The 25,386-nt window shown below is 37.9% G+C and overlaps 1 protein-coding gene across 1 annotated transcript; it reads left to right on the top strand.

Annotated features, from left to right (window-relative positions):
* Nucleotides 1–596: 596 nt before the first annotated feature.
* Nucleotides 597–5,916, top strand: LOC128509479 (chemerin-like receptor 1). Its single transcript, XM_053481235.1, has 2 exons — nucleotides 597–778; nucleotides 4,459–5,916. Exon 2 carries the CDS (start codon nucleotides 4,473–4,475, stop codon nucleotides 5,454–5,456), a length of 984 nt encoding a protein of 327 aa, XP_053337210.1. The 5' UTR covers nucleotides 597–778; nucleotides 4,459–4,472; the 3' UTR covers nucleotides 5,457–5,916.
* The last annotated feature ends 19,470 nt before the right edge of the window (nucleotides 5,917–25,386 follow it).

Below are 25,386 nucleotides of genomic sequence, written 5' to 3'. Positions count from 1 at the left end.
TGTGTGTGTGTGTTCGTGCGTGCGTGCATGTGGGTGGGTGTGATGTGTGTGTGTGTGTGTGTTCGAGTGTGTGTAAATGTGTATTTAGGAGATGCATTAAATATAAAGACTGCTTAATTATAGTCCCTTGTCTTTTAAAGGCAAATCTATCATTCTTTTAAGTCCTGTAATTATATGCATTTGTAGTGTTGTAAGTCCTCTGTCAATAAACTGCAGACTCATCTCCGAAAGAGCCTGGTGTCGGCAGTTCATTTGTGGTGCCGAGCTGAATCCGCTACACATTCATTAATGTTTAAGATGACTAGCAGGCCTTGAATTTTATCAATGACTGTCAAAAAATTAAAAGGCTGAACTACAAGGTTTTTTTGTATGTTTATTCAGGAGGGAAAATGACATGAAGCAAGTAAGCACAAGAAACAGTATAAAGTCATAATTAACTTGGATCTCTGGACATACAGCATGAGATTAGGTTAGGGAGCTTTAGGTTAGGTTTTTTTGAGATTAGGTTAAGGTTAGCTCACCGGACTGATCAGTTCAGCATTAAAGATAAATGAAAAAAAGCACATCTTCCTATGTGACCCCAGCACTGCAACCACAGTGGTGCTTGAGTGAGGGTGCATACGAGTGGTGAAACAAACTGTGTGGTTATCAACACACTCTTAATTTGTTTTCCCCCCAAAAGGAGAACTGAAAGACATAAATCATCTAAAACGTTTGACTCACACCATTAACAAGGAAACTCTGTACTGAATACTGTACTGGAGAAGGCGTTTAACAGGTGAGGTTTTGCTTTGCATATAACACAAAATTTCCAAGATATGAGCGGAAAGCCTGAGTGTTGTAGTGTGTGATGCTATTGAGAAGCTGGATGCTACCAAGATATTTAGTTTTTCTGCTCTGCCCTTTTGCACAATTTTTTCTGCATAGTTGAATTCAATTTTAAAAGTTTGCTTGTGAAAATTAGCATTCTCTAATAAGAGTATAAAACCAGTTAATGAAAGCTAAAGCAGTGGATTTGTATTTAACCAGTTGATTGGTTTCATATATGAATGAAACAATGATGGAATGAAGAAACAAATAGCCAAGCAAAGAAACAAACATACAAGCAAACAAATACTGCCTGGAAAAAAGTAAATAATAATAATAATAATAATAATAATAATAATAATTGGATAAAAAATATGTTTCAGCTAGCAACAACATTTACAGTAACTTCTCAATACATAAACAACCAGGAAGATTTATCCGGTGGTCATGATGAAGATGTTACTGTGTTTCAGAAGGATTGGCCTGCATCAAGCAAAGAAAACAACATTTCTGGATGTTAAGAACTGTACAACATGTAATTAAAACTTGTAAGGATATTGGTGATCCATTAACCTTTTGGATGAAATGTGGTCAAAATAAAATTAAGGCTTCTTGCACATGCATATTGTCAGGAGAACTAATAGTATTGTAAATAAACACCTGTGTGGCCATAAGATAACCAACTGCAAAAGAGACTATTAGAAAAAAGGCTTCATTTAGCTAAACTTTAAAGCAATGGAAAAAGCTTATGTGGTCCAACAAGTCCAGAGCAGATCAGGTTAAGAGGAGAAGCACATGAAGGGATGCACCCATCATGCATAGTGTCCACTGTACAAGTCTCTGGAGACAGTGTTATTATCTGGGGTTGCTTCAGTTGTTTAGGTCTTGGCTTAGCAACATTATGTGACAGTAAAGTGACAATAAAGTCAGCTGACGACCTGAATGTACTGAATGACCAGGTTATTACATCTGTGGAACTTCTCTTCCCTGGTGACATACATAAATTGGCCACAACAGAGTAGTGACCTTTAAAAAATATTGGGAAAGACTTTATAAAATGGTATAAATTATATATACTATTATAATAAATATATTGAAGTAATATATGCTCTTATGCTCTTGGCAAATACATGACAAAGTCAAAGCTAAAGGCGCCACAAAAAATACTGGAGTGTAAATCTTTTATTTATACATTTTTTGTTTGTTTTTGTCAGGCCGTGACTAAATCAAATTGTCTTAAACTTGTTGGCTGTACAATAAATTCCAAAATCTGATTTTATACAAATTATTTAAATGTGCAAAATATCTCATCTACAGTAGCCAGTTGGTTGCACTTTACCAAACTAATTGTGTGAAAACAACTAAATTAACCTCAAGGAACAAGCATTATTCTAAATACTCTCAATGTCTTGCTCCAAATAATAATAACTCCCACCAAAGTAGTTTTGTTTTTAGCTATTTTATTTTTGTCTCTATTTTACAGATTCAAAAAGGATCATGTATTCATTTACAAATCATACTGAAGATTATGATGATTATTATAATGATGAATATGATAAAACAAGCAATTCATCTCCAGCACTTTGCACAGATGTGGTGTGTGTTTTACTGGCAACAGTAAATGTGATTATTACGGTTCTTGGAATCACTGGAAATGATTTGGTGATCTGGATTGCAGGGTTTAAGATTAAGAAAACAGTCAACACTGTCTGGTACCTCAGCCTCGCTGTGTCCGACTTCCTCTTCTGTGCCTTCCTGCCCTTATCCGTTGCCTATATTGTTATGAACACATGGGTCTTTGGGCGATTCATGTGCAAGTTTACGTCCTTTATCCTGTTTCTCAACATGTTCAGCAGCATCTTCCTCCTCGTCATCATCAGTGTGGATCGCTGTGTTGTGGTGATGTTTCCTGTTTGGGCACAAAACAAGCGCAGCATACGCATAAACTGTGTGGTTATCAACACATACATAAACTGTGTGGTTATCAACACACTCTTAATTTGTTTTCTTTGAACTGCCTTCCCCCCCAAAAGGAGAACTGAAAGACATAAATCATCTAAAACGTTTGACTCACACCATTAACAAGGAAACTCTGTACTGAATACTGTACTGGAGAAGACGTTTAACAGGTGAGGTTTTGCCTTGCATATAACACAAAATGCTCAAGATATGAGCGGAAAGCCTGAGTGTTGTAGTGTGTGATGCTATTGAGAAGCTGGATGCTATTAAGATATTTAGTTTTTCTGCTCTGCCCTTTTGCACAATTTTTTCTGCATAGTTGAATTCAATTTTAAAAGTTTGCTTGTGAAAGTTAGCATTGTCTAATAAAAGTATAAAACCAGTTAAGGAAAGCTAAAGCACTGGATTTGTATTTAACCATTTGATTGGTTTCATATATAAATGAAACAATGAAGGAATGAAGAAACAAATAGCCAAGCAAAGAAACAAACATACAAGCAAACAAATACTGCCTGAAAAAAAAGTAAATACTACTACTACTAATAATAATAATAATAATTGGATAAATAATATGTTTCAGCTAGCAACAACATTTACAGTAACTTCTCAATACATAAACAACCAGGAAGATTTATCCGGTGGTCATGATGAAGATGTTACTGTGTTTCAGAAGGATTGGCTTGCATCAAGCAAAGAAAACAACATTTCTGGATGTTAAGAACTGTACAACATGTAATTAAAACTTGTAAGGATATTGGTGATCCTTTAACCTTTTGGATGAAATGTGGTCAGAATAAAATTAAGGCTTCTTGCACATGCATATTGTCAGGAGAACTAATAGTATTGTAAATAAACACCTGTGTGGCCATAAGATAACCAACTGCTAAAGAGACTATTAGAAAAAAGGCTTCATTTAGCTAAACTTTAAAGCAATGGAAAAAGCTTATGTGGTCCAACAAGTCCAGAGCAGATCAGGTTAAGAGGAGAAGCACATGAAGCGATGCACCCATCATGCATAGTGTCCACTGTACAAGTCTCTGGAGACAGTGTTATTATCTGGGGTTGCTTCAGTTGTTTAAGTCTTGGCTCAGCAACATTATGTGACAGTAAAGTGACAATAAAGTCAGCTGACGACCTGAATGTACTGAATGACCAGGTTATTACATCTGTGGAGCTTCTCTTCCCTGGTGACATACATAAATTGGCCACAACAGAGTAGTGACCTTTAAAAAATATTGGGAAAGACTTTATAAAATGGTCTAAATTATATATACTATTATAATAAATATATTGAAGTAATATATGCTCTTATGCTCTTGGCAAATACATGACAAAGTCAAAGCTAAAGGCGCCACAAAAAATACTGGAGTGTAAATCTTTTATTTATACATTTTTTGTTTGTTTGTTTGTTTGTTTTTGTCAGGCCGTGACTAAATCAAATTGTCTTAAACTTGTTGGCTGTACAATAAATTCCAAAATCTGATTTTATACAAATTATTTAAATGTGCAAAATATCTCATCTACAGTAGCCAGTTGGTTGCACTTTACCAAACTAATTGTGTGAAAACAACTAAATTAACCTCAAGGAACAAGCATTATTCTAAATACTCTCAATGTCTTGCTCCAAATAATAATAACTCCCACCAAAGTAATTTTGTTTTCAGCTATTTTATTTTTGTCTCTATTTTACAGATTCAAAAAGGATCATGTATTCATCTACAAATCATACTGAAGATGATGCTCTAATATCCACTGATAATTATAGTGATTATCCTGATTATGACCCTGGTAATACAAGCGGCCCTGTAGTGCCTACACCAGAGTCTCCAGCGCTTTGCACAGATGTGGGGTGTGTTTTACTGGCAACAGTAAATGTGATTATTACGGTTCTTGGAATCACTGGAAATGGTTTGGTGATCTGGATTGCAGGGTTTAAGATTAAGAAAACAGTCAACACTGTCTGGTACCTCAGCCTCGCTGTGTCCGACTTCCTCTTCTGTGCCTTCCTGCCCTTATCCGTTGCCTATATTGTTAAAAATACATGGGTCTTTGGGCGCTTCATGTGCAAGTTTACATACTTCTTCTGGTTCCTCAACTGGTTCAGCAGCATCTTCCTCCTCGTCATCATCAGTGTGGATCGCTGTGTTGTGGTGATGTTTCCTGTTTGGGCACAAAACAAGCGCAGCATACGCAGGGCCTTGGTGATTGTTCTACTAGCCTGGATAGTCTCAGCATTGCTTAGCTTACCAGCAGCCATTTTCCGAGATGTAGATAATATATACTATGACTCACTGGTCTGTTACTACAACTACACGCATGATGACGAAGACATTGCTGTAAGGGTGTGCAGATTCATTTTTGGATTTGTGATCCCCTTACTGATCATCATGTTTTGTTATTTCCTGATCATAAGAAAGCTGAAATCTAACCATATGGCGAGGTCCAATAAGCCATTTAGGGTCATGACAGTATTGATAGTTGCTTTCTTCATTAGCTGGCTGCCTTATCACTTTTTTCACATATTGGAGATAAGCCTTAAAGATCCAAATGTCATTTCTATTGGACAAAGATTTGGAAGCACACTTGCGAGCACCAACAGCTTCATGAACCCTTTTCTTTATGCTTTTATGGTAAAGGACTTTAAGAGGAAATGTTATGCACTTCTGCCAAAGATTGAGAGCACATTTTAAGAGGAAGCACGGAGTACTCTCAGAGGGACGTCTCTTACTACCTCAGGAGACGGCAAACTTTCAACGACTGTTTAAAGATTTCAGGCCTTGCCAATTCTTTATAGTTGTAACAAAAAGTCATGACAAAGTTGTTTCATAAATGTTCTACAACATTTAATGTAACAATAAATGTATGTGAAATGTGCAATATGTCATATGTTGTACACTATGTACAATCATTAGTAATTTTCTCTGCTACAGGAGCCAGTGTATCAGTAATTATTTTCTTTTATCAGAATACCCTTAAAGCTTGGTTCCTTACTTAATATTATAAGGGTTACGTGTTACCGGTTTGTATTTTTTAAGTGCAAATGTACGCAAGAGCATTTTTTATTATCTTCTTCTTTTATTTTTATACTAATTTAAAGATACATTTTTGATCACATTATATTGAATAATCATTTATTGCAAGCAGCACTGCAATAAATATAATTAGCATTCTTTTTCTTCTCTTAATGTTGATAAATGTTGTAATGTTTTATTATTAATAGTCTTATGCTAATAAACAATAATAAAATATTAATCTTATATATAAAGACATGCATCTGTCTGTGAGAACTGTGCACACAATCATTCACAAACACCACTTAAACAGTGAAGGAACTTGGGAGTTATTGCAACATCCCCATACATTCCTGACCTTGCTCTAAAACATTTGACTTACTCATAAACAAGGAAACTCTGTACTGAATACTGTACTGGAGAAGATGTTTAATGGGTGAGTTATTGCTTTGCATGTAAAACAATATGCCCAAGATATGAGCGCAAAGCCTGAGTGTTGTAGTGTGTGATGCTATTGAGAAGCTGGATGCTACCAAGATATTTAGTTTTTCTGCTCTGCCCTTTTGCACTTTTTTTTCTCTCTACAGTTGAATTCAATTTAAAAAATTTGCTTGTGAAATTTAGCATTGTCTGATAAGAGTCTAAAACCAGTTACTGAAAGCTAAAGCAGTGGATTTGTATTTAAGCATTTGAATGGTTTCATATATGAATGAAACAATGAAGGAATGAACAAACAAATAAGCAAGCAAAGAAACAAACATACAAGCAAACAAATACTGCCTGGAAAAAAAGTAAATGATAATAATAATAATAATAATAATAATAATAATAGGATAAATAATATGTTTCCGCTAGCAACAACAATTACAGTAGCTTTTCAAAACAAGTACAGTAGCTTTAAAATACATAAACAACCAGGAAGATTTATCCAGTGGTCATGATGAAGATGTTACTGTGTTTCAGAAGGATTGGCCTGCATCAAGCAAAAAAAACAACATTTCTGGATGTTAAGAACTGTACAACATTTAATTAAAACTTGTAAGGATATTGGTGATCCATCACCCTTTTGGAAGAAATGTGGTCAGAATAAAATTAAGACTGCTTGCACATGCATATTGTCAGGAGAACTAATAGTATTGTAAATAAACACCTGTGTGGCCATAAGATAACCAACTGCAAAAGAGAGTATTAGAAAAAAGGCTTCATTTAGCTAAACTTTGGAGCAATGGAAAAAGCTTATGTGGTCCAACAAGTCCAGAGCAGATCAGGGTAAGAAGGGAAGCACATGAAGCGATGCACCCATCGTGCATAGTGTCCACTGTAAGAAAACAGTCAACACTGTCTGGTACCTCAGCCTCGCTGTGTCCGACTTCCTGTTCTGTGCCTTCCTGCACTTATCTATTGCCTATATTGTTATGGACACATGGGTCTTTGGGCGATTCATGTGCAAGTTTACGTCCTTTATCCTATTTCTCAACATGTTCAGCAGCATTTTCCTCCTCGTCATCATGAGTGTGGATCGCTGTGTTGTGGTGATGTTTCCTGTTTTGACACAGAACAAGCGTAGCATACGCAGGGCCTTGGTGATTGTTCTACTAGCCTGGATAGTCTCAGCAATCCTCAGCTTTGCTTTTTTTCCGATATGTAGATCACCATGACTCAAAACTGGTCTGTTACTACAACTACATGCATGATGAAGAACACGTTGCTGTAGTGGTGTGCAGATTAATTTTTGGATTTGTGATCCCCTTACTGATCATCAGGGTTGGACTGGGACAAAAAATCGGCCCGGGCATTTTGACTACAGACCGGCCCACTAGGTATTATTGGCAAAGCCATAAAGCCTTTGAATGAAAACAAACGCTGTTCTGACAGCGATGTACACTGTCCTGTTGGTATATATGTATCAATCTATTGAACTTAAACCTACACCATCCTCCCTATTCTGGTATTCTAAACAGTACTTAGCGGAAAACAAAAGACTGCTTGGTCGAGTTAACCTCCTGAACTATCTCCAACACATGGTGGAAACCTAAAATTAAGACAGAGAAGACTAGAGGTGAGACATGATCTATAATGAGTATTAAAATTAATAAATTAGAGATTTAGTGATATTTTCATAAACTATTTATTTACCACATCAACAACCAGCATGGCAGCACAAAATATTTTTTTAAACAAGCCAACCTTCAAAAAGTGAAAGAAGAGAGAGAAAGAAAGTTGAGAAAGAATAACACTTAATTGAATTTTTGATGCCATTTTACACACAGTACATGGCACAAGAACTGACAACACAACAAAACACAAAGATCACGATCGCTGGAGTGTCATTCAGAGAGCTGGGCTGCCATAACCAACTAAATCGTAACACACGTGCACAGAAATCAACTATTTTTCTACAATAATTAAATAGATTCAACATCTTTCAGACTGCACAGATGTTAAGCTTACTGGGCTTACAGAGACTTAATATTTTTAGACTTAATATTTACTATAAACAATAATGGATTTCTATACATTTAACATCAAATGACCACTTTGGTTGTAAGATTCAGATAATTATTTGAAAGCTAGACATTTAAAATGAGAATAAGAAAGAAAAGAATTTCTTTGTGCCCCCCTTACCTTGTTAATGCCCTACCTGGCCCCATGGCAAAACTTTGCTAGACCCGCCCCTGCACAGTTACCAGCTGTCAGCTATGTAGAAAAGGATCCTGGTGTTATTTGTCTCTCAGAAACAGTTCATAACTTCCCTTCAACTCATTCATGTCACCTAAAAGATAAACCAAAACATGGCGTCCACACACACCCACACAATGCCAGAGAAAAAGTGCCGGAATTGACTTTCTTTTCGTTCGCACATTGCCGGTTTAAAGCCTTCAATGTCCACTCATAGCAGCATCAGTCGTTGGAGCTGTGGAAGAAACCTTTCAAGCGGCTATTTTTAGAGAACGAACTAGCTGGTAGAACTTTTTCATGTCGGTTCCTGAGCCTGGAGGCCATGGCCCGGCCCTTGCTGAAGATCCAGCGCTATTTCCGCCGCAAGCCTGTGCGTTTCTTCTCCTTCATCCTCCTCTACCTCACAGCTGGCAGTCTCGTCTTCCTTCACTCTGGCTTCTCGGGAGATTCGGGTTCCGGGGGTGGACACGGCCCCCTAGCATCGGTTGAGGCGGCCGCGTCTACGTCCGCTGATGGCTTGGGTACAGTCAGGAGGGCGTTTAAGGACACACGAACCACGCGAAGGTTCGGACTCACCTGGGCAAATGCAAGGAACAGCAAAAAGACTGAGGAGGGTAGAGGTACAGTTCATCCGTCTTATCACCAATACACCAACACATCAACATGTTTCATTACCAAATACATTAATAACGCCTTTCCTGTTTATAATTAAACCAATTCACCCAATGATATTCTATAGAACTATGAAGTCTTTGGATCAAACCACAATATAATCGCAACAACAGTTTAAAATTATAAAAAAAAAAATATTTAAAATACACCAATCCTTCATGTTCTTTGTAATGAACACCTAAAATCTGATACCATGTGCATGTGTATAAGTATATTATATAAATAAGAGATTTAAAGGGGAAAAAAGTGTAGTTATTTTAGAATAAAACATTTTATTTTCATTTTTTAAATGTAAAAATTTCTTACATTTCTTAAAATTCTATTTATGTTCTATTCTTGTTACAAAGACAAAACAACCTAAACTCATCCAATTCAATAATAATAATAATAATAATTGCAGGTTATGGCTAAAAAAACTAATGCATACTTAGTATTAATTTTTTTTGTGTGAAATTCGTAGAAGTTTTTGTTTTCTTTTGTTGTTTTACTTTGTTTGACCCTCAAAGAAAAAAAAAAATCAATCTTTGTCAAATTCATGTCAAAAAATCACTCTATAATATGAAGGTGAAAACAAAGTTCCATGAAATATTTTTTTTGCAACAATGACACAGAAGCTTAGCATTTATTAAATGCCTCAGTGTATTGTTTGAGTCAGGCTTGACATTTAGAAAATGAAATAAATAAGGTCTGAGCCCTGTCTTACATTGCTAAGCTTTGAATTGCCTTTGGGTAAAATCCAGACTATAAGATCAAATCCATAGAAAAGCAGGAACAGTTTTCGATAACGCTGTTTCACGCAGGTGTAATTTCCTACTTGTGTTCACAATGCAATACCTGAGCAAATCTTAGCAAGTAAAAATATTCTAATATTTAAGCAAATTCAAAGAATAATTCTTTATATTGGATTATGTATATAAATAAATAAGGAAACATTTAAGATTAAGCCTATTTAAAGGCTTTCACTTATAATTCTGGAAATAAATTATTTGACTAAAGTGTAGGCTTCAAATAGACATTATAACAAATGATACATTATTTGCTATAATATCATAGTTTTTTCATTTTTTTGACGCTTTTTATGTTAATTATTTTGCCATAACAGCACGCCATGTATTTTTTTACTCCTTTACAAATATAAACTCTAAAATGAAATATGATTACCTAGTGAAGTTTGAGTCCTGGAACCATTTTAAGAAAAAGGCTAATTAGCTCGTTAATGGAGTAAACAGCAAGGTCACGTATATTTTGTCAATTGCTTTTACACGGTAATGACCGAGCACAGACTTGGTAACTGCTACTCACTCATCTCTCTCATTCTCAGTGTCTAGGGAGAAAACTGAACATGGCTCTCTTTCACTGTGTTTAATGGAAAGAGCAGTGTTTGTGCCAGCCTCTCTGGAACAAGCTTAATTGCTAGACTGAGGTTGGCAGCGCTGCAGCCTCATGCGGGACACTTTACTGATGGGGGAAAGATAACAAAGAGACGATTCACGGCTTTATAGTATAGAAGGATGTTCGGGGGTCGTTCATGTCAAACCAGGACTTGTGATGAAATTTGTGGTGAATGGCATAAGACATTGACAAAAGACTTCAAGAATAGTACGGTAGAGAGTCTCTAAGCCGCAGTGTTTTAAGGAAGGCTGTGTGTTTTGTGAATGATGATCCTGGATCAGGTGGCTCGGCAACCCACTACAGCCGTTTCCATGAACATTTAGCGAATGGAATATCTGGTCCCTAAAAATAGACAGATAAATTGTCGCCAACTTACGAAAGAGTCACATTTGTCTGTGGGATCGTATCCATCTATCCGGCCGTACTGAGAAAAGTTTCTATCATCCAAGATAAGATAAGTGCATAAGTGTAGCCGGGGATTATGTAGAGAAATAAATGGAGCTTGTACATGTCAGACATACTGTAACATTGCATGGAAGGCTGAAGATGTTTCTGTTCTGTGCTGACACAGAGTGACCCTGGCCTCGACCTAGGTGACAGTGGGTCTGGAACACATTGAAGCTGCTGGAGAAGGAATCAGTCAAATGTTTGGTTAAAATATGAAAATATTCAGTTAGACTTTTTCTTTTTGCATAAATTCAGTTCAATTAAATTATTTTTATCTCTGTTTAGTCCTGATTAGAATTAATGGTTGAAAACACTGAGATGGAAATTTTCACCACAAGAAAGGTTTTAAATGCATTAATTGCAATGCATTTTGAAACTTATTTACATGTACAACATTTGGCAGACACCCGTATACAAAATTACGGCCTTTTATCTCTTGACGCATACTGTATAAGCATTTAATGGGTTCAACAGTAGGCACTTGGTGGTGCTGGGGTTTGAACCTGGGACTATTTGATCAGTAGTTCAACGCCTTAAACACTGAGCTTCCCCTTCACTGGGCGCCCATTATTCTTAATAGTTGTAATGAAAGTATTTAATTATATATTACACTACCAAAAGAATGTGGCCACTCCACCTAATTGAGCTGATGTGTTTTCATACGAATTGCTAATAGGTGCATAAAATCAAGAACATAGCCATGGAACCTCTATGGACAAACACTGGCAGTAGAATTGGTCGTACTGAGCTCAGTTAATTTAAACATAGTTCTCTAGGATGACATTTGCCCCAGTTAGCTGTTATTGCTTTCCAAATGGAAGCGAAATGGAAGGATCTTAAAATGGTTTCCCATGGTTGTGCAGCTGCATGTGAACATAAAATCATCATGCTCAATGCCAACTGGTGAACATTGCAGATTGGGAAAGCACACCTAGACAAAGAAGCAGTGTAAATGTCTTCTCTGGAATGATAAAGCACTCTTCATTACCTGGGGACAAGAACTCAACTCAATTCATCTTTAACAACAAAAATTGCCCCAAAGTGCTTCACATAAATAAAAAATAATATAATAATCTACTCAAATAAATAAAAGAAAAAACAAAATAATGATAATTAAAATAAATAAAATTTTATAAAATAATATAAAAAAGGAACATAATTAAAATCACATCACACAAATATTTAATCAAAACAATATGTAAAATCAACATCTCATGTTATTTAAATGCCAGAGAAAACATGTGAGTTTTAAGGTAGTTCATTCCACAATTTGGGTGCCGCCACAGAGAACGCCCGATTACCCCTGAACTCGCATTTGGTCTTTGGTACCATCAGCAAAAGTTTCTGATGATCTGAGAGATCGGGGTGAGGCATAGGGCTTAAGCAGATCCGAGAGGTAGGGCGGGGCAAGGCCATGTAAACATTTAAACGTGACCAAGAGAATTTTAAAATTTATTCGGTACTGTACCGGGAGCCAATGAAGAAAAGCCAGAACTGGAGAGATATGTTCTCTTTTACATGTAGACGTTAATAGTCAACCAGGACAGTTTTGAATCAGCTGTAGCCGATGTAATGCTGCCTGAGAAACCCCAAAATACAGAGCATTACATAATCAATGCGAGTGGTGATGAAGGCATGGATGGCTATTTCGAAACGCCTAAAGAACAAAACAGGTTTAAGTTTTGCCAATTGCCTTACCTGAAAGAAACTGCACTGAACCACAACACTAATCTGTTTATCAAATTTAAGGCCATGGTCAAAAATAACCCCTAAATTCGACGCTGTGGGTTTAACATACTGCTCCAAATCTCTTAAATCCAGAGGTGGAACTCTACCCCTGGCACTAGGACCAAATACCAAAACCTCTGTCTTTTTATTATTAAAATTTAAATAAATTTGGGCTAACCATGCCTTTATGTCATCTAGACATGTTAACAGTGCCTTGACAGAGCAGCCTTCCTTCTGTTTTAACGAGAGGAATTTGACTGTCATCTGCATAGCGTTGAAAAGGAGATACCATGATTTCTCAGGATATAGCCAAGAGGCAACAAATACAACGAGAAAAGAAGGGGTCCAAGGATAGACCCCTGTGAGACCCCAAATGTAAAAGGAGCTGATGATGACTCAAGATCAAGGCTAACAGAAAAAGTTATATCAGTAAGATGGGACCTAAACCAGTCTAGAGCTGTCCCCCTAATTCCCACCCAGTGTTCTAAGCGTGACAGAAGAATGTCATCGTCTACTGTATCAAAGGCAGCTGTTAAATCAAGCAGCAGAAGAATCGCAGAGTCACCAGAATCAGTAATACGATTAATGTCATTTAAGACTCTTAACAGAGCTGTTTCAGTACTGGGAAGAGCCTTGAAACCAGACTGAAAGACCTCAAGAATTCCATGCCCACCAAAAAATCTTATTAGTTGTGTATAAACTATCTTCTTCAGAATCTTAAACAGAAATGGTTTGCTTGGAGATTGGTCTGTAATTAGACAACACAAACGGATCAAGATTAGGTTTTTTTAAACAAAGGCTGCACAACTGCAAGTTTATAATTTCTAAGTACCACCCCAGATTCCAAGCTGCTATTTGTAATATTTAAAAGAATGTTACCTACCAGAAAGTATACTGCCAACAGTTAAGTTGGTGGAGATGGGATAATCTTCTGCGGCTGTTATTTCCAGTTAAGGGTTTAAACACTATGACCCAAAGTAAAACCTGACCATCACACCCATGTGAGTTTTTAAACATCAAAATATAGATGTATTTCACCTTAGCTGTTGTAATAATCTCCACTCTTCTGCAAAGTCTTTTCACTAGATTCTTTGGGATCTGCCCAATTTGCTGCAAGTATATTAATGAAATCTGTGGACTATGATGTTGTGTGAGGAAACCTGGGGTGCAGTTGATACTTCTGTTCATATCAGGGGTGTTGTCATGCTGGAACAGGTTTAAATACTTATGTCAAGGTTTCCTTATGGGATAGCACCATGTGTTTTGGTTTCAGGTTTTTTTCTGGTCATGTCCTCAGTTTGTTTCCTGATTACTGTATATTCATTTACATTTAGGCATTTGGCAGACACTCTTATCCAGAGCGACTTACATTTTTTTTTTTAAATCTCATTACACATCTGAGCGTAAAGGGCCTTGCTCAAGGACCCAACAGTGGCAACTTGGTGGTTGTGGGGTTTAAACCTGGGATCTTCTGAACCGTAGTCCAATACCTTAACCACTGAGCTACCCCTGACCCATTTCATGTCAGGCGGCATGGTGGCTTAGTGGTTAGAACTGTCGCCTTGCACCTTCAGTTTTCGGGTCTGTGAGCATGGAGTTTGCATGTTTGGTTTTGCATTGTTTTGGTAAGTTTCCTCTAGGTACTCCGGTTTCTGGGTGAGGGTAATTGACCTTCCCGGTTTGCCTGTAGTGTAAATGAGTGTGTATGTGTGTGCCCTGGCACCCTGTCCATGGTGTACCCCTTGTGCCCTAAGTATCCTGGGATAGGCTCCAGACCTCTGTGACCCTATATACTGGATTAAAGCAGAATAAATGATGAGTGAGAAAGTGTTTCATGTTAATTATTAATTACCTTACCTGTCTCTTTGTGTACACTACTGTTTCTTGGTTTTGTCATTATTGTGCTATCTAGGAAATTTCTTACTTCCTGTTTCGATGTTCTGTATTTGTTTTCACTTTTGCTTATTTTAGATGTAGCCCTATTTGTGGCAAGCCTTAAAGATCCTTAAAATATTTCATGTCTTTTCATTTTCCTGGGTCTGTTTTTTTACTATTAATATACAGTACTGTACAAAAGTCTTAACCTCCCGAAAAGACTGAAAATAAGTCCTTTAGGAGCCCAGGGAACACATTACATTACATTAACTACTGTATACAAGAAAAGTATGTCTCTATGGAAGCAAAATAAGAAGAACTAAGAGGGGGAATCTAGACTTTTGCACAGTAATGTATATTGAAGCACTAAATCACTGAACATTAACTGTTTGGCTATACCGTACGTTAATGTCCCAGTGTCTCAGCTAATAATGACTTTGATTCAGTTGAAGTGCTACCATTGCTTATGAACACTGATTTATTCTGATAGCGTTTTCTGTTCCAGTTAATGAGATTAGAGATCAGACATCTCTCTACGCTTTTATATAAGTATCTTAGAGATCACAGATCAACTCAGTTATCCAATAAGCATGTTCCATAACAGCAAGTCTGTTAGTGTTTTATTTTTCTTATACCAGGGAAATTTGCCAGCATTAACATATGATGTGAGTTCGGGTCAAACCAGGACTTTATTGTACAGAATAACAGAACACTGTCATAAAAATAAAAGTAGCCTTTATTTCCTAACATAATGCCCTGCTTATACCTGGATTATACAGACGTACAACCTTCTTTAAAGAGTTTGCATCTTTCAGATGTTTTAATGTCACAGCTAAAGAGTATCATCAATCCCCGACTTACAAATGTGTTTCGTTCCGGGAGCAGGTTTTTAATTTGTTTAGTTCTTAAGTCCAGCAAAGTGTGTCTTATATACAATGTAAAGCTTTTCCCACACTGCCATCATGTGACCAATACCTGTAATCGAAACTAAGAAAATGAATCTCCCACAAATGTTTCTGTGCATTTAAATTGCAAGGGGAATCCCAGATGCCATTTTGTCCCGAGATGTTTTCCACTGTATTGGACTGCATTGGACTAAAATCTGTTTTGTTGAGGATTTTCCAAAATTAAGAGTTATTCACCATCAGGACAGGTTTACAGGACAGAACCAGTGAGTCCTACTAATTTCTCCCGCACCTTATCCCGCCCCCCCTGAATCAACTCCACACACTCACATACAATATTCCGGACTTAATATATATTATACACTCTCTTACACACTAATAATATTGTAAGTGTAAATATTGGTATCTACTGCACTACAGTGTCTATTTTTTGTACAATACATGTGAGTGACTTCCATGATTGAACCGGAAGTAAAACCACTGTCTGTTCGTATCTGCGAAAATTCTTAACTCGAATGTTCGCAAGTTGGGGACTACCTGTACTCTGCTTAAAGTCTTCTGGTAATGTCAATTGATTTTATACCTTAATTCTGACACAAATTTCATCACAAGCTCTGGTTTAACTTCAACACTCCTTATATTTTATTATAAAGAACATGACATGTTCCTGATATCACTTATTTTTGGTTACAGTTTTTTTTTTTTTTTTTGGTTACATTCCCTCTTTTATTAGTTTTTTCTGATTTGTGACATTAATAAGACAAATTGTAAAACATGCAACTTGTGCCGATTCTAAGAAAACAAAACCATTCATCCTGAAAACTTACCATTATGACCTTTGATTCTAAGAAAGTGCTTATACCGCAGATGTCTTCTGTCTCTACTACTTGAATTCTACTCATTTTATGTAACAGGACGCATGGTATTTAATAACCATGTAATACGCTCCATACAGAGAGGGTCAGAGACTGTCTGCAGATTTACCTAGGACATTTAATATTCTTTACCTAATTTGATTTTGGCTCAGTCAGGGTAATACTCTTTTTAAACCTTTTTTCCCTGTTCAGTTAGACGACCTTTATGCACTTCTTGGAACACTGCCATCGAAATTCATTTTCTAATTAAGCCAGGCTGGTTCTTAAATCCATAAGTGCAACAGTTGCAAATCCTCAGACAGAAGCCAAAAAAACAACAACAAAAAACAAGAAGTTGTACCCATCTCTTTTCATTACAATGATTCTTAATAAGGCATTCAGAACAGATGGCTCTGGATGGTAAACGTTTAGTCTCATTCCACTGGTTCTCCCAAGACATATGGGAGATGTCATCTACAGTTAACCTCTGATTAAAAAACAGGATGGCTGCACTGTCAGCTTTAAAATTAGGCTTGACTCATTACTTTGAGCCAGTACTTTTCCAAGCTCAGTTTGAAAAAAAATTATAATAATAATTGAAAAAATTCAAATCGTGCCCTGGACTGAGGCCCGCAGGTTTTTACTTTAGTTTATTGCAGTGCTGTAACACTAAACAAATTATATTCATAAATATTTCCTGAATCCCAACAGTGATTCCTGTGTTGCCTTTCAGGCACATCACACAGCTCAATATAATTTATGAAGCACAATAATGTCATTATGCAAAGCAAAATTAAAATCTGCCTCATGTTCTTACAGAAATGTCACATTTATCAACGGCACCAAGAAAGGCCATGCTGTCTCATACTTAGCCTCATACTTAGTGTGGATGAAAATGTCCGATATTGGATCTTAATACGCTTTATATATTATCCATGAGTTTGAATAATACACACGCTTAAATTACAGACCAGAAGATCATTTATCATCATGCCGTTCTCCCGACAGAGTCTACCTAGGGTGACATTTAAGAAAATATATATCTATAATTGCCTCAGAGTTCACTGCCTCCTCTCTGCCTCCTTGTGGCCACAACTTCAATAACTCACAATATTAAAACTCACATTTTCTGTATTGCATGTCCTTTCCCCCTGAGGGACAGAATAGGAGCTGATTGGTGATCAGTATGTGTTTTTCCAACAAACGCATTATAATACACACTTCAAGAAAAGAAAAATAGTATGATGTATATGATAAGTTAGCATATAATTATCATAATATTATCATATGACGTGTAGCACTATAGTTAATATTAAAAAATGTATACAAGTTTTTCTCCTTCTAAAGTGTGTATAAACTTTTTTGGCTGACTCTCTCTCCCACAATCATTCGAGTTACGCATTTCCACAGATACAAACGGACTGCGGTTCTACAACATTTGTAGAACAAATCATGGAGGTAGCTCATGTGTATTGTACAAAAAAATAGACACTGCAATGCACCACTTTGATACCAATATTTAAAATTATATACACTATATTTCTGTGTCTAAGTGAGTGTATAAAATGTCCAAAGCCTAATATATTGTATTATATTGTGCATGTGTGTAGGGGGGGGGTTGAAATGAGTCGGCCTCACCGGATTCAATGAATCAGTCTGGGAGCATGATGACAGAAAATGGTTGTCCTAAAAAGCTGTCCTAATAGTGAATATTCCTTATTTTGGAAAATCCTTAACAAAACAGAGTTCACAGTCCAATATAGTAAAACCTTGGATTGCAAGTAACTTGGCCTGCAAATGTTAATAAATGTAATAAATGTTTCAATGAATTTTAACTTAATAAACAAGCCCTGTTTTGCACTACGAGTAGTACATATACGCTTTGTCTGTTGAACGTCACACAATCACAATTAAGCCAATGGTTCTCCTCTCCTTCTTTCTTACGCTGAGGGATTGTGAGCACTCCTGTTCCACGTTCCCAATCACTCCTTACATCTCACTGCCTCACCTTCCGCTCGCCACACACCTGTGCGGCATCTGTAATCATCCCCTTACCTATTTAAACCACACACTGACACCACCTCATTGCCAGATTATTGTGTGCCTTCCATAGCCCAATTCTCCAGCGTTTGTTCCATGCCTTGACTCTTCGCTACCGACCACGCTTCGTTTTTCTCGACCTCGCTTTTTGTCTCACGTATTGGACTTCCACGCTCACGGACTTTGTTACCGACCATTGGGATTGTTTTAACGACTACGAATCTGGATCACGGACTTTTCTCTCGTCTTTTTGACTCTGAACTCTGCGCTCCCTCGACCACGAGTAAGATCAACAAAACCAGCCACCAACCTGCGCGATTTCGTCATTCTCTCACCGGCTCTCCACATCATTGCATCCCGGCACAAGTCACGCTACAAATAAAGTCCTTTGCACCGGCTCTTTGCACTTCTGCATTCCTGCGCGGGACACACAGGGCGCTCTCGCCGGCTCACGGCACTTCCGCATTCCTCCCAGGCTCACGTCACACACAGAGCTCTCACTCCGGCTTCTGCATTCCCGCGCCTCTCGCTCTCTCTGCACACGCAGCTTCCCGACACAGAGGAGCGAGCGCCCCAGCTACAATCACAGTCATCAAGAAACCTCGCTGCCAGCCAGTTTATAACATAATAGATTCATAGAAGTTGCGCCACTGCACTTGGAACCATCTCGTCCTGCATTCCTAACATTATTAAAACAAGTAGATTTGACTTTTTGTAAGCAAAATATGAAGACATGAGGTGGGGGTGTCAAGTCTTTTGCTCAGTAATGTATGCCTTTGCACTATGAGTAGAAAACCTACCGATCATGAGGAGAACATGCAAACTCCATGCACGAAGACTGGAAGCAAGGTTCGAACCCTGAACCGAGAACGTGCTAGCTCCCACTGCTAAGTCCTGAGTCACAAATACACTACCTGGCCAAACAAATTCACACACACTAAGATTTCATTCACTTTAGCTTTGCTCACACAATGTGGCCAGTTCATGTGTGAAAACATTTCCTCATGCTTCACTCTTTTACACTTTGGTTACTGGAATATGCCTGGGATATCTGAGAAGAAAATCTCTATAGATGTGATAACCTGGTCATTCAGTAAATTCAGGTCATGACTTTAATTTTTATTGCCACAGCATGTTGCTGAACCTACCAAAAGCAACCCCAGATCATAACACTGCCTCCAGGAGGTTGTACAGTCGCCATTATGCATGATGGGTGCATCGCTTAATGTGCTGACAAAATTATCAGACCATACGAACTGCTTCCGTTGCTCTAAAGTTCAATCTTTATACTCCCTATTTTTAGTATTTCTCCCTATATCAGATTAGTCTCACTAACAAGTGATTTTCTTATGCACTCACAGCTGTTTAGTCCCAATCCGGTGGATTCTCATCACATTGTGTGTAAATGATGTGCTGACACTGGAAACTGCTTTCATAAATGGTACATTAACTTGTTTGTTTTATTCAAAACAGCACCCCCAGTAAATGATAATTTAAAAAAAGCAGTATGTCTTATGGAATTTACATTTGTAGCTTTTCTATTTTTTATATTACTATAATATGAATTCTGATATACTGTATGCTGCATGTGAATTGGAAGTTGTGCATTGTTTTTTTCTAAATCCAATCACGTCAGACAGTCCAGCTGTAAGTGACATACAGTAAGTGACTGGTTTATAATGAAGTATTTGTTTTAATTGAGTTATCATGTCTAGGGACCTTTATGACAGACACGCTTTGTAATCTAAGGCTATTGTTGTTTAACATTCAAAGAAAGAATATGAAGGATCTTTGCTGTAAGTAATGTTCTGCTGAGCAATGTTTATTTAACATGTAATATTTGCCATGGTCAGCAATTGTCCTGACACGTGTGTGAGAGTCAGTTTAACGACAGAGGAGTTTGCACTTTCATTTCTCAGTCACACGACAAGCCGCAGGTCTCATTAATTGCAAGAGAGAGAAGAAAAACACGAGGGAAAAGAAGAAGTCTATTTGCTTTTTTAATAACAATAAAAAGGCCAGGGTCATAGACAAGAAACACAATCATATTAAGGTTAATAGCTGGATTTAGAGAAAAATATCAACAGAATCCAGTGAGAAATACAGAGCGTACACAGAGATAAAGAACATGCACAAGTCATGAACATGAATTTATATAGTGCTTAAATAGGAACAAGATTTTCTTAGAATCAGTTGCAGGGCGCTCTCTGGTGGTGTCATGTTGAATTGCCCCAGACTGATGGGACGTTTGTTACTGTAATAAATTCCAAACTACACTACGCTGTCCAAAAAGAAAGAGTATATAGTATTATTAATGCAGTTATTAATATGATTTGGCTCACAGCAAGTTATTTAACCCTAAGTGATGCAGTGAGTAGCTTTTTATTTCTTAAATGACAATGTCAAAAAAAAAAACTCAGTTGGAGTAGGGTCAAATTATTGTCCTGCATCAAGCAAAGTAAATATCTAATTAGACTGCTAAAAATACCCTATATTTCCAAAAGTATTCGCTTGCTTGCTTTCACATGCATATGAACTTCCAATTCTTAATCTATAGGGTTTAATATGATGTTGTCCCACCCTTTGCAGCTACAGTATAACAGCTTCAACTCCCCTGAGAAGGGTTTCCACAAGGTTTAAGAGTGTGTTTATGGAAAATACAACCATTCTTTCAGTAATGCTTATGTGACCAAACTCGCTCACCCATGACTTTATGCATATGAACTTCACTCAGGTTCATCTGCATGTGAAGGCAGGCAAGCGGAATTTTTTATTATTTTAATTTTTTTGCAGGACTGGTCATTCTTTAATTGGGGTGGCGATTGTGAGGCAGAATTTGTAAAAATGTATGTTTGTTTCCAGAGTTGGGTATAATGTGTTACTGTAATCTAATTACTTTTCCTGATAATTCAGTAACGTAACGCATTACATTTTAAATGCATGCAATTTGATTATAGTTACCAATGTCAATAACATTACGTTACAAATGTAGTGTTTAAAAATTTATCAAAATGCATTTAAAAATCTAGTTTTGTGCGGCAGCATAAGTTAACGAGCATGTGCTCTATTGTCGGAGAGCTTTGTAGTTTTACATTTTATTGTTATAACGGCCAGCACATATGGGGCACGTAGGGAGCCTACGAAGTGAGTGAGGAGCGACACGCCATTACAGATGTTTTCAAAGTAAGTTGAAAGTAAAATAATTAGTAATCTGATTACATGTAAACTTCTTGCATGTAATTATCAGTAACGTAATCAAATTACAGTTTTAAAGTAGTATTTAGTAATTTGTAGTAGATTACTTTTTTTGAGTAACTTCCCCAACACTGTTTCTATGATATGAATTTAAATTATTTTAATACAGTATACTATATCCATTAAAATAGGATAAGGTTAAGAACATTTAGATTTTTTATATAATTTGAATTAAACACTTGTGACACAACCACTTATGTCCATGGTGTTACCAAAATTTTAAGTAAAATTTTTAAGTACTCCAAAATGAGCAGGGTTATGCAAATTTAGATAATAATTGATAAATACATACATTACATTAATGAAATGATGTTACTTTGATTATTTAAATTTTAGTTTTGAAAGAAATGTTTAATTGTTCAACTTGGCCCCTATTTCTGCCAAAAGGAAAAAGTTTCTTAAAAAAAATGGATATACATAAAAAAAGAAATGAGAAACCTTTAAAGTCTTTATTCTAAAAGATTAAAAACACTTTACAGTCTCAAAACATAAAATAATAATAATTTTTAAATCGCATAAAAGGTTTAACAATTGTAGGTTTATTGAGCAAAATAATAAAATTGTATGTCATCTCTGGGGTTTGCCCAAAAAAACTTGTTTCTGCAATTCCTGTGCTTGCTTTTGCTGTTGTGGTTCTTCACTTCCTGATCGATTCCAGAGTATGGCTGTTCATCATTACTAAGAAAACACCACTGTCCAATGTGTTTAGTGTCTGTGACCTTTGCACAAAGTTAACAAACTAATTACGATTGCTCAGTTTTTGCAAGATCTTCCATTTTTTCATGCTAAGACATACCGCTTGTAGTGCATACAGTAACATAGGCAATCATACAGTAAACACCTTTTTCAGCCTGCCAAAAACAACTTACTGTATGCCTCTATATTTTAGACAGTTGGGTTCGGTGTACACCACTTGATAAATTTTCATCATTTCCTCTATAGTGCCCAGTTGTAGCACTTCTCCAACATAAAACACTGATCCAGAATTTTTTAAATGGTGAAAGAATGGGATTCTTGGGCAAATCTTGTCCTTGCCTAACTAAATTGTCCGCAGTTCTTTTAAGTGTTCCACCTTTCCCACCTGGTGCCTCTTTGCCATGACTTACTTCAGGAAAGTTCCGGGTGGTTGTGCAAAAACCTTTTTTAAAAGGTAGAAAGAAAGAAGATAGAAATTGTCTTCCTGCTTGTACTAGGAGGCTGGGCCATTACTAAAAAAACACAATGCAGTTGAGTCACATTTGGATGGATCATTTTAAGGACCATAACAACATAGTAACTCCACAGACAAATTACTCTAAATCTTTTTTAAAAGATCTGCAAGTTATCAATAACACCACAGACACTAATAAACTGCAACATATGAAATTGTCAGAAATTTTGCTAATTTTAAGGAAATTAATAAGTGTGTACTCGGCTAGCACCTGCAATGACTTTTACACACAGGAAGTAGTCCAAACAGATTTCCTCCTTTTCTTAAACAGGTGACTTCCATTGTTGTAACACCACAGACATTAATTTGGTAGACACAACTTTTTCTTTTTTTCTTTTTTTTACAGATAACAAAATATGTTTTTTTTTACACAATGTAATAAAATTGACCATGTTAAGTAAAATATATCTCTTTAGTTTATAAAATCTATCTAAGTTTATTTGTGTTAAAAATGTTATATTGTTGCAATTATCTTTCATGACACCTCTTTGAGGTATGGTGGGAACATGCATGTATTGTTACAAATACCAAGATGGTGCCGATAAGGTCGGCTGCCGTCACGACTGCTCCGACCACCTTTTCTTTGTTTTTGTTCTTTAAGTTAGTTTACAGCGTTTTAAAACCGGCAAAATTACCACCATGGAGTACATTAGTTATGATAGAGACACTCTTGTTTCTATTGGTATACAATGTACTCACAATTTGACGTTTTTAACTCCGGATCCGAGCTGGCCGAGTGAGATCCTGAGGGACAACAAAGGACGCGACGCGAAGCGGCGGCCTCGAGGGAAACGAGCCGGCGTCAGGAACAGGCTGAGAGCCCGTGCACACCGCACACCTCTGCCTAGCATCCTGCTCGCCAACGTCCAGTCACTGGAAAACAAGCTCGATGACCTCAGGGCCAGGATAAAGTTACAGAGAGACATTCGGGACTGCAATCTCCTCTGCTTCACCGAGACATGGCTGAATCCAGCGGTGCTGGACCACGCCATCCAGCCGGCAGAGTTCTTCTCGGTTCACCGCATGGACAGGACGCGGGACTCGGGGAAGTCAAGGGGAGGCGGCGTGTGTTTAATGGTAAACAGCAGCTGGTGCAACAGCGCGAGCGTTGTTCCTCTCACACGATCCTGCACACTAAATCTGGAACTACTGTCCATCATGTCCTTTTTATCTACCTCGGGAGTTTACATCGGTCATAATCAGCGCCGTTTATATTCCACCACAAGCGGACACGGACACTGCCTTATGCGAGCTGCATGAGGCACTCACACAACAACAAACACAACACCGGGACGCTGCGCTTATTGTGGCGGGGGACTTTAACAGTGCCAACCTCAAACGTGCAGCGTCAAGGACGGCTACAAGGCACAATCTTGTCCACCGTTTGGTAAATCCAACCACGCCGCCATCTTCCTCATGCCAAAATACAAACAAAGGCTGAAACAGGAAGTTCCGGTTCAGAGGGAGGTCGCGCGCTGGACGGACCAATCGGTGGCCGCGTTATAGGTCGCACTCGATGACGCAGACTGGGACATGTTCAGAAACAGCTCTGATGATGACGTCAGCGTGTTTATGGAAGCGGTTGTGGGATTCATTGGGAAACTAGCGGATGATACCGTGGAAAAAAAGACTATTAGAACATTTCCCAACCAGAAGCTGTGGGTGGATAAAACCATCCGCGACGCTCTGAGATCTCGCACCGCTGCCTACAACACGGGACTCGCGTCGGGGGACATGGAACCGTACAAGGCTGCGTCATACAGCGTCCGGAAGGCGGTGAAAGAGGCGAAGCAGCGCTACAGGAGGAAACTAGAGTCACAGCTCCAACAGAGTGACTCTAGGAGCCTGTGGCAGGGATTAAGGACAATTACGGATTATAAAGCACCAACATCTGGTATGATGAACGCGGACGTGTCTCTGGCAGACGAGCTGAACACTTTCTATGCTTGCTTCGAGGCAGCAGCTAAAGACGCTAGCGATGCTAATGCTAGCGGCGCTAACGGCTGCAGACAGGAAGTCACTGCCAGCACCGGAAGCGTTTAAATCATCATCACCGAGCATGACGTGAGGAGAGCCTTCAAGAGAGTGAACACCAGGAAAGCAGCAGGACCAGACAGGATCTCAGGCCGTATTCTCAGAGCCTGCGCAGACCAGCTAGCACCTGTGTTCACTGAGATATTCAACATCTCTTTATCTCAGTCGGTGATCCCCACATGCTTCAAAGAGTCCATCATTGTTCCTGTCCCAAAGAAACCTCATCCTGCTTCCCTCAATGACTATCGCCCTGTAGCCCTCACTTCAGTAGTGATGAAGTGCTTTGAACGCCTGGTCAGAGACTTCATCATCTCTTCACTACCAGACACACTGGACCCACTACAGTTCGCTTATCGTCCAAACCATTCCACGGACGATGCAATCTCTCATCTCCTCCATACATCTCTCACTCACCTGGACACTCGGAGGGGGAATTATGTGAAAATGCTCTTCATCGACTACAGTTCTGCATTTAATACCATAATTCCCTCCACACTTACCACCAAGCTGGAGCACCT

Source organism: Clarias gariepinus, chromosome 21, assembly GCF_024256425.1.
Source record: "Clarias gariepinus isolate MV-2021 ecotype Netherlands chromosome 21, CGAR_prim_01v2, whole genome shotgun sequence".
Classification (NCBI taxonomy): Eukaryota; Metazoa; Chordata; class Actinopteri; order Siluriformes; family Clariidae; genus Clarias; species Clarias gariepinus.
Note: the sequence above shows the minus strand (reverse complement) of the source record. Positions and strands in the feature narration are given on the sequence as shown.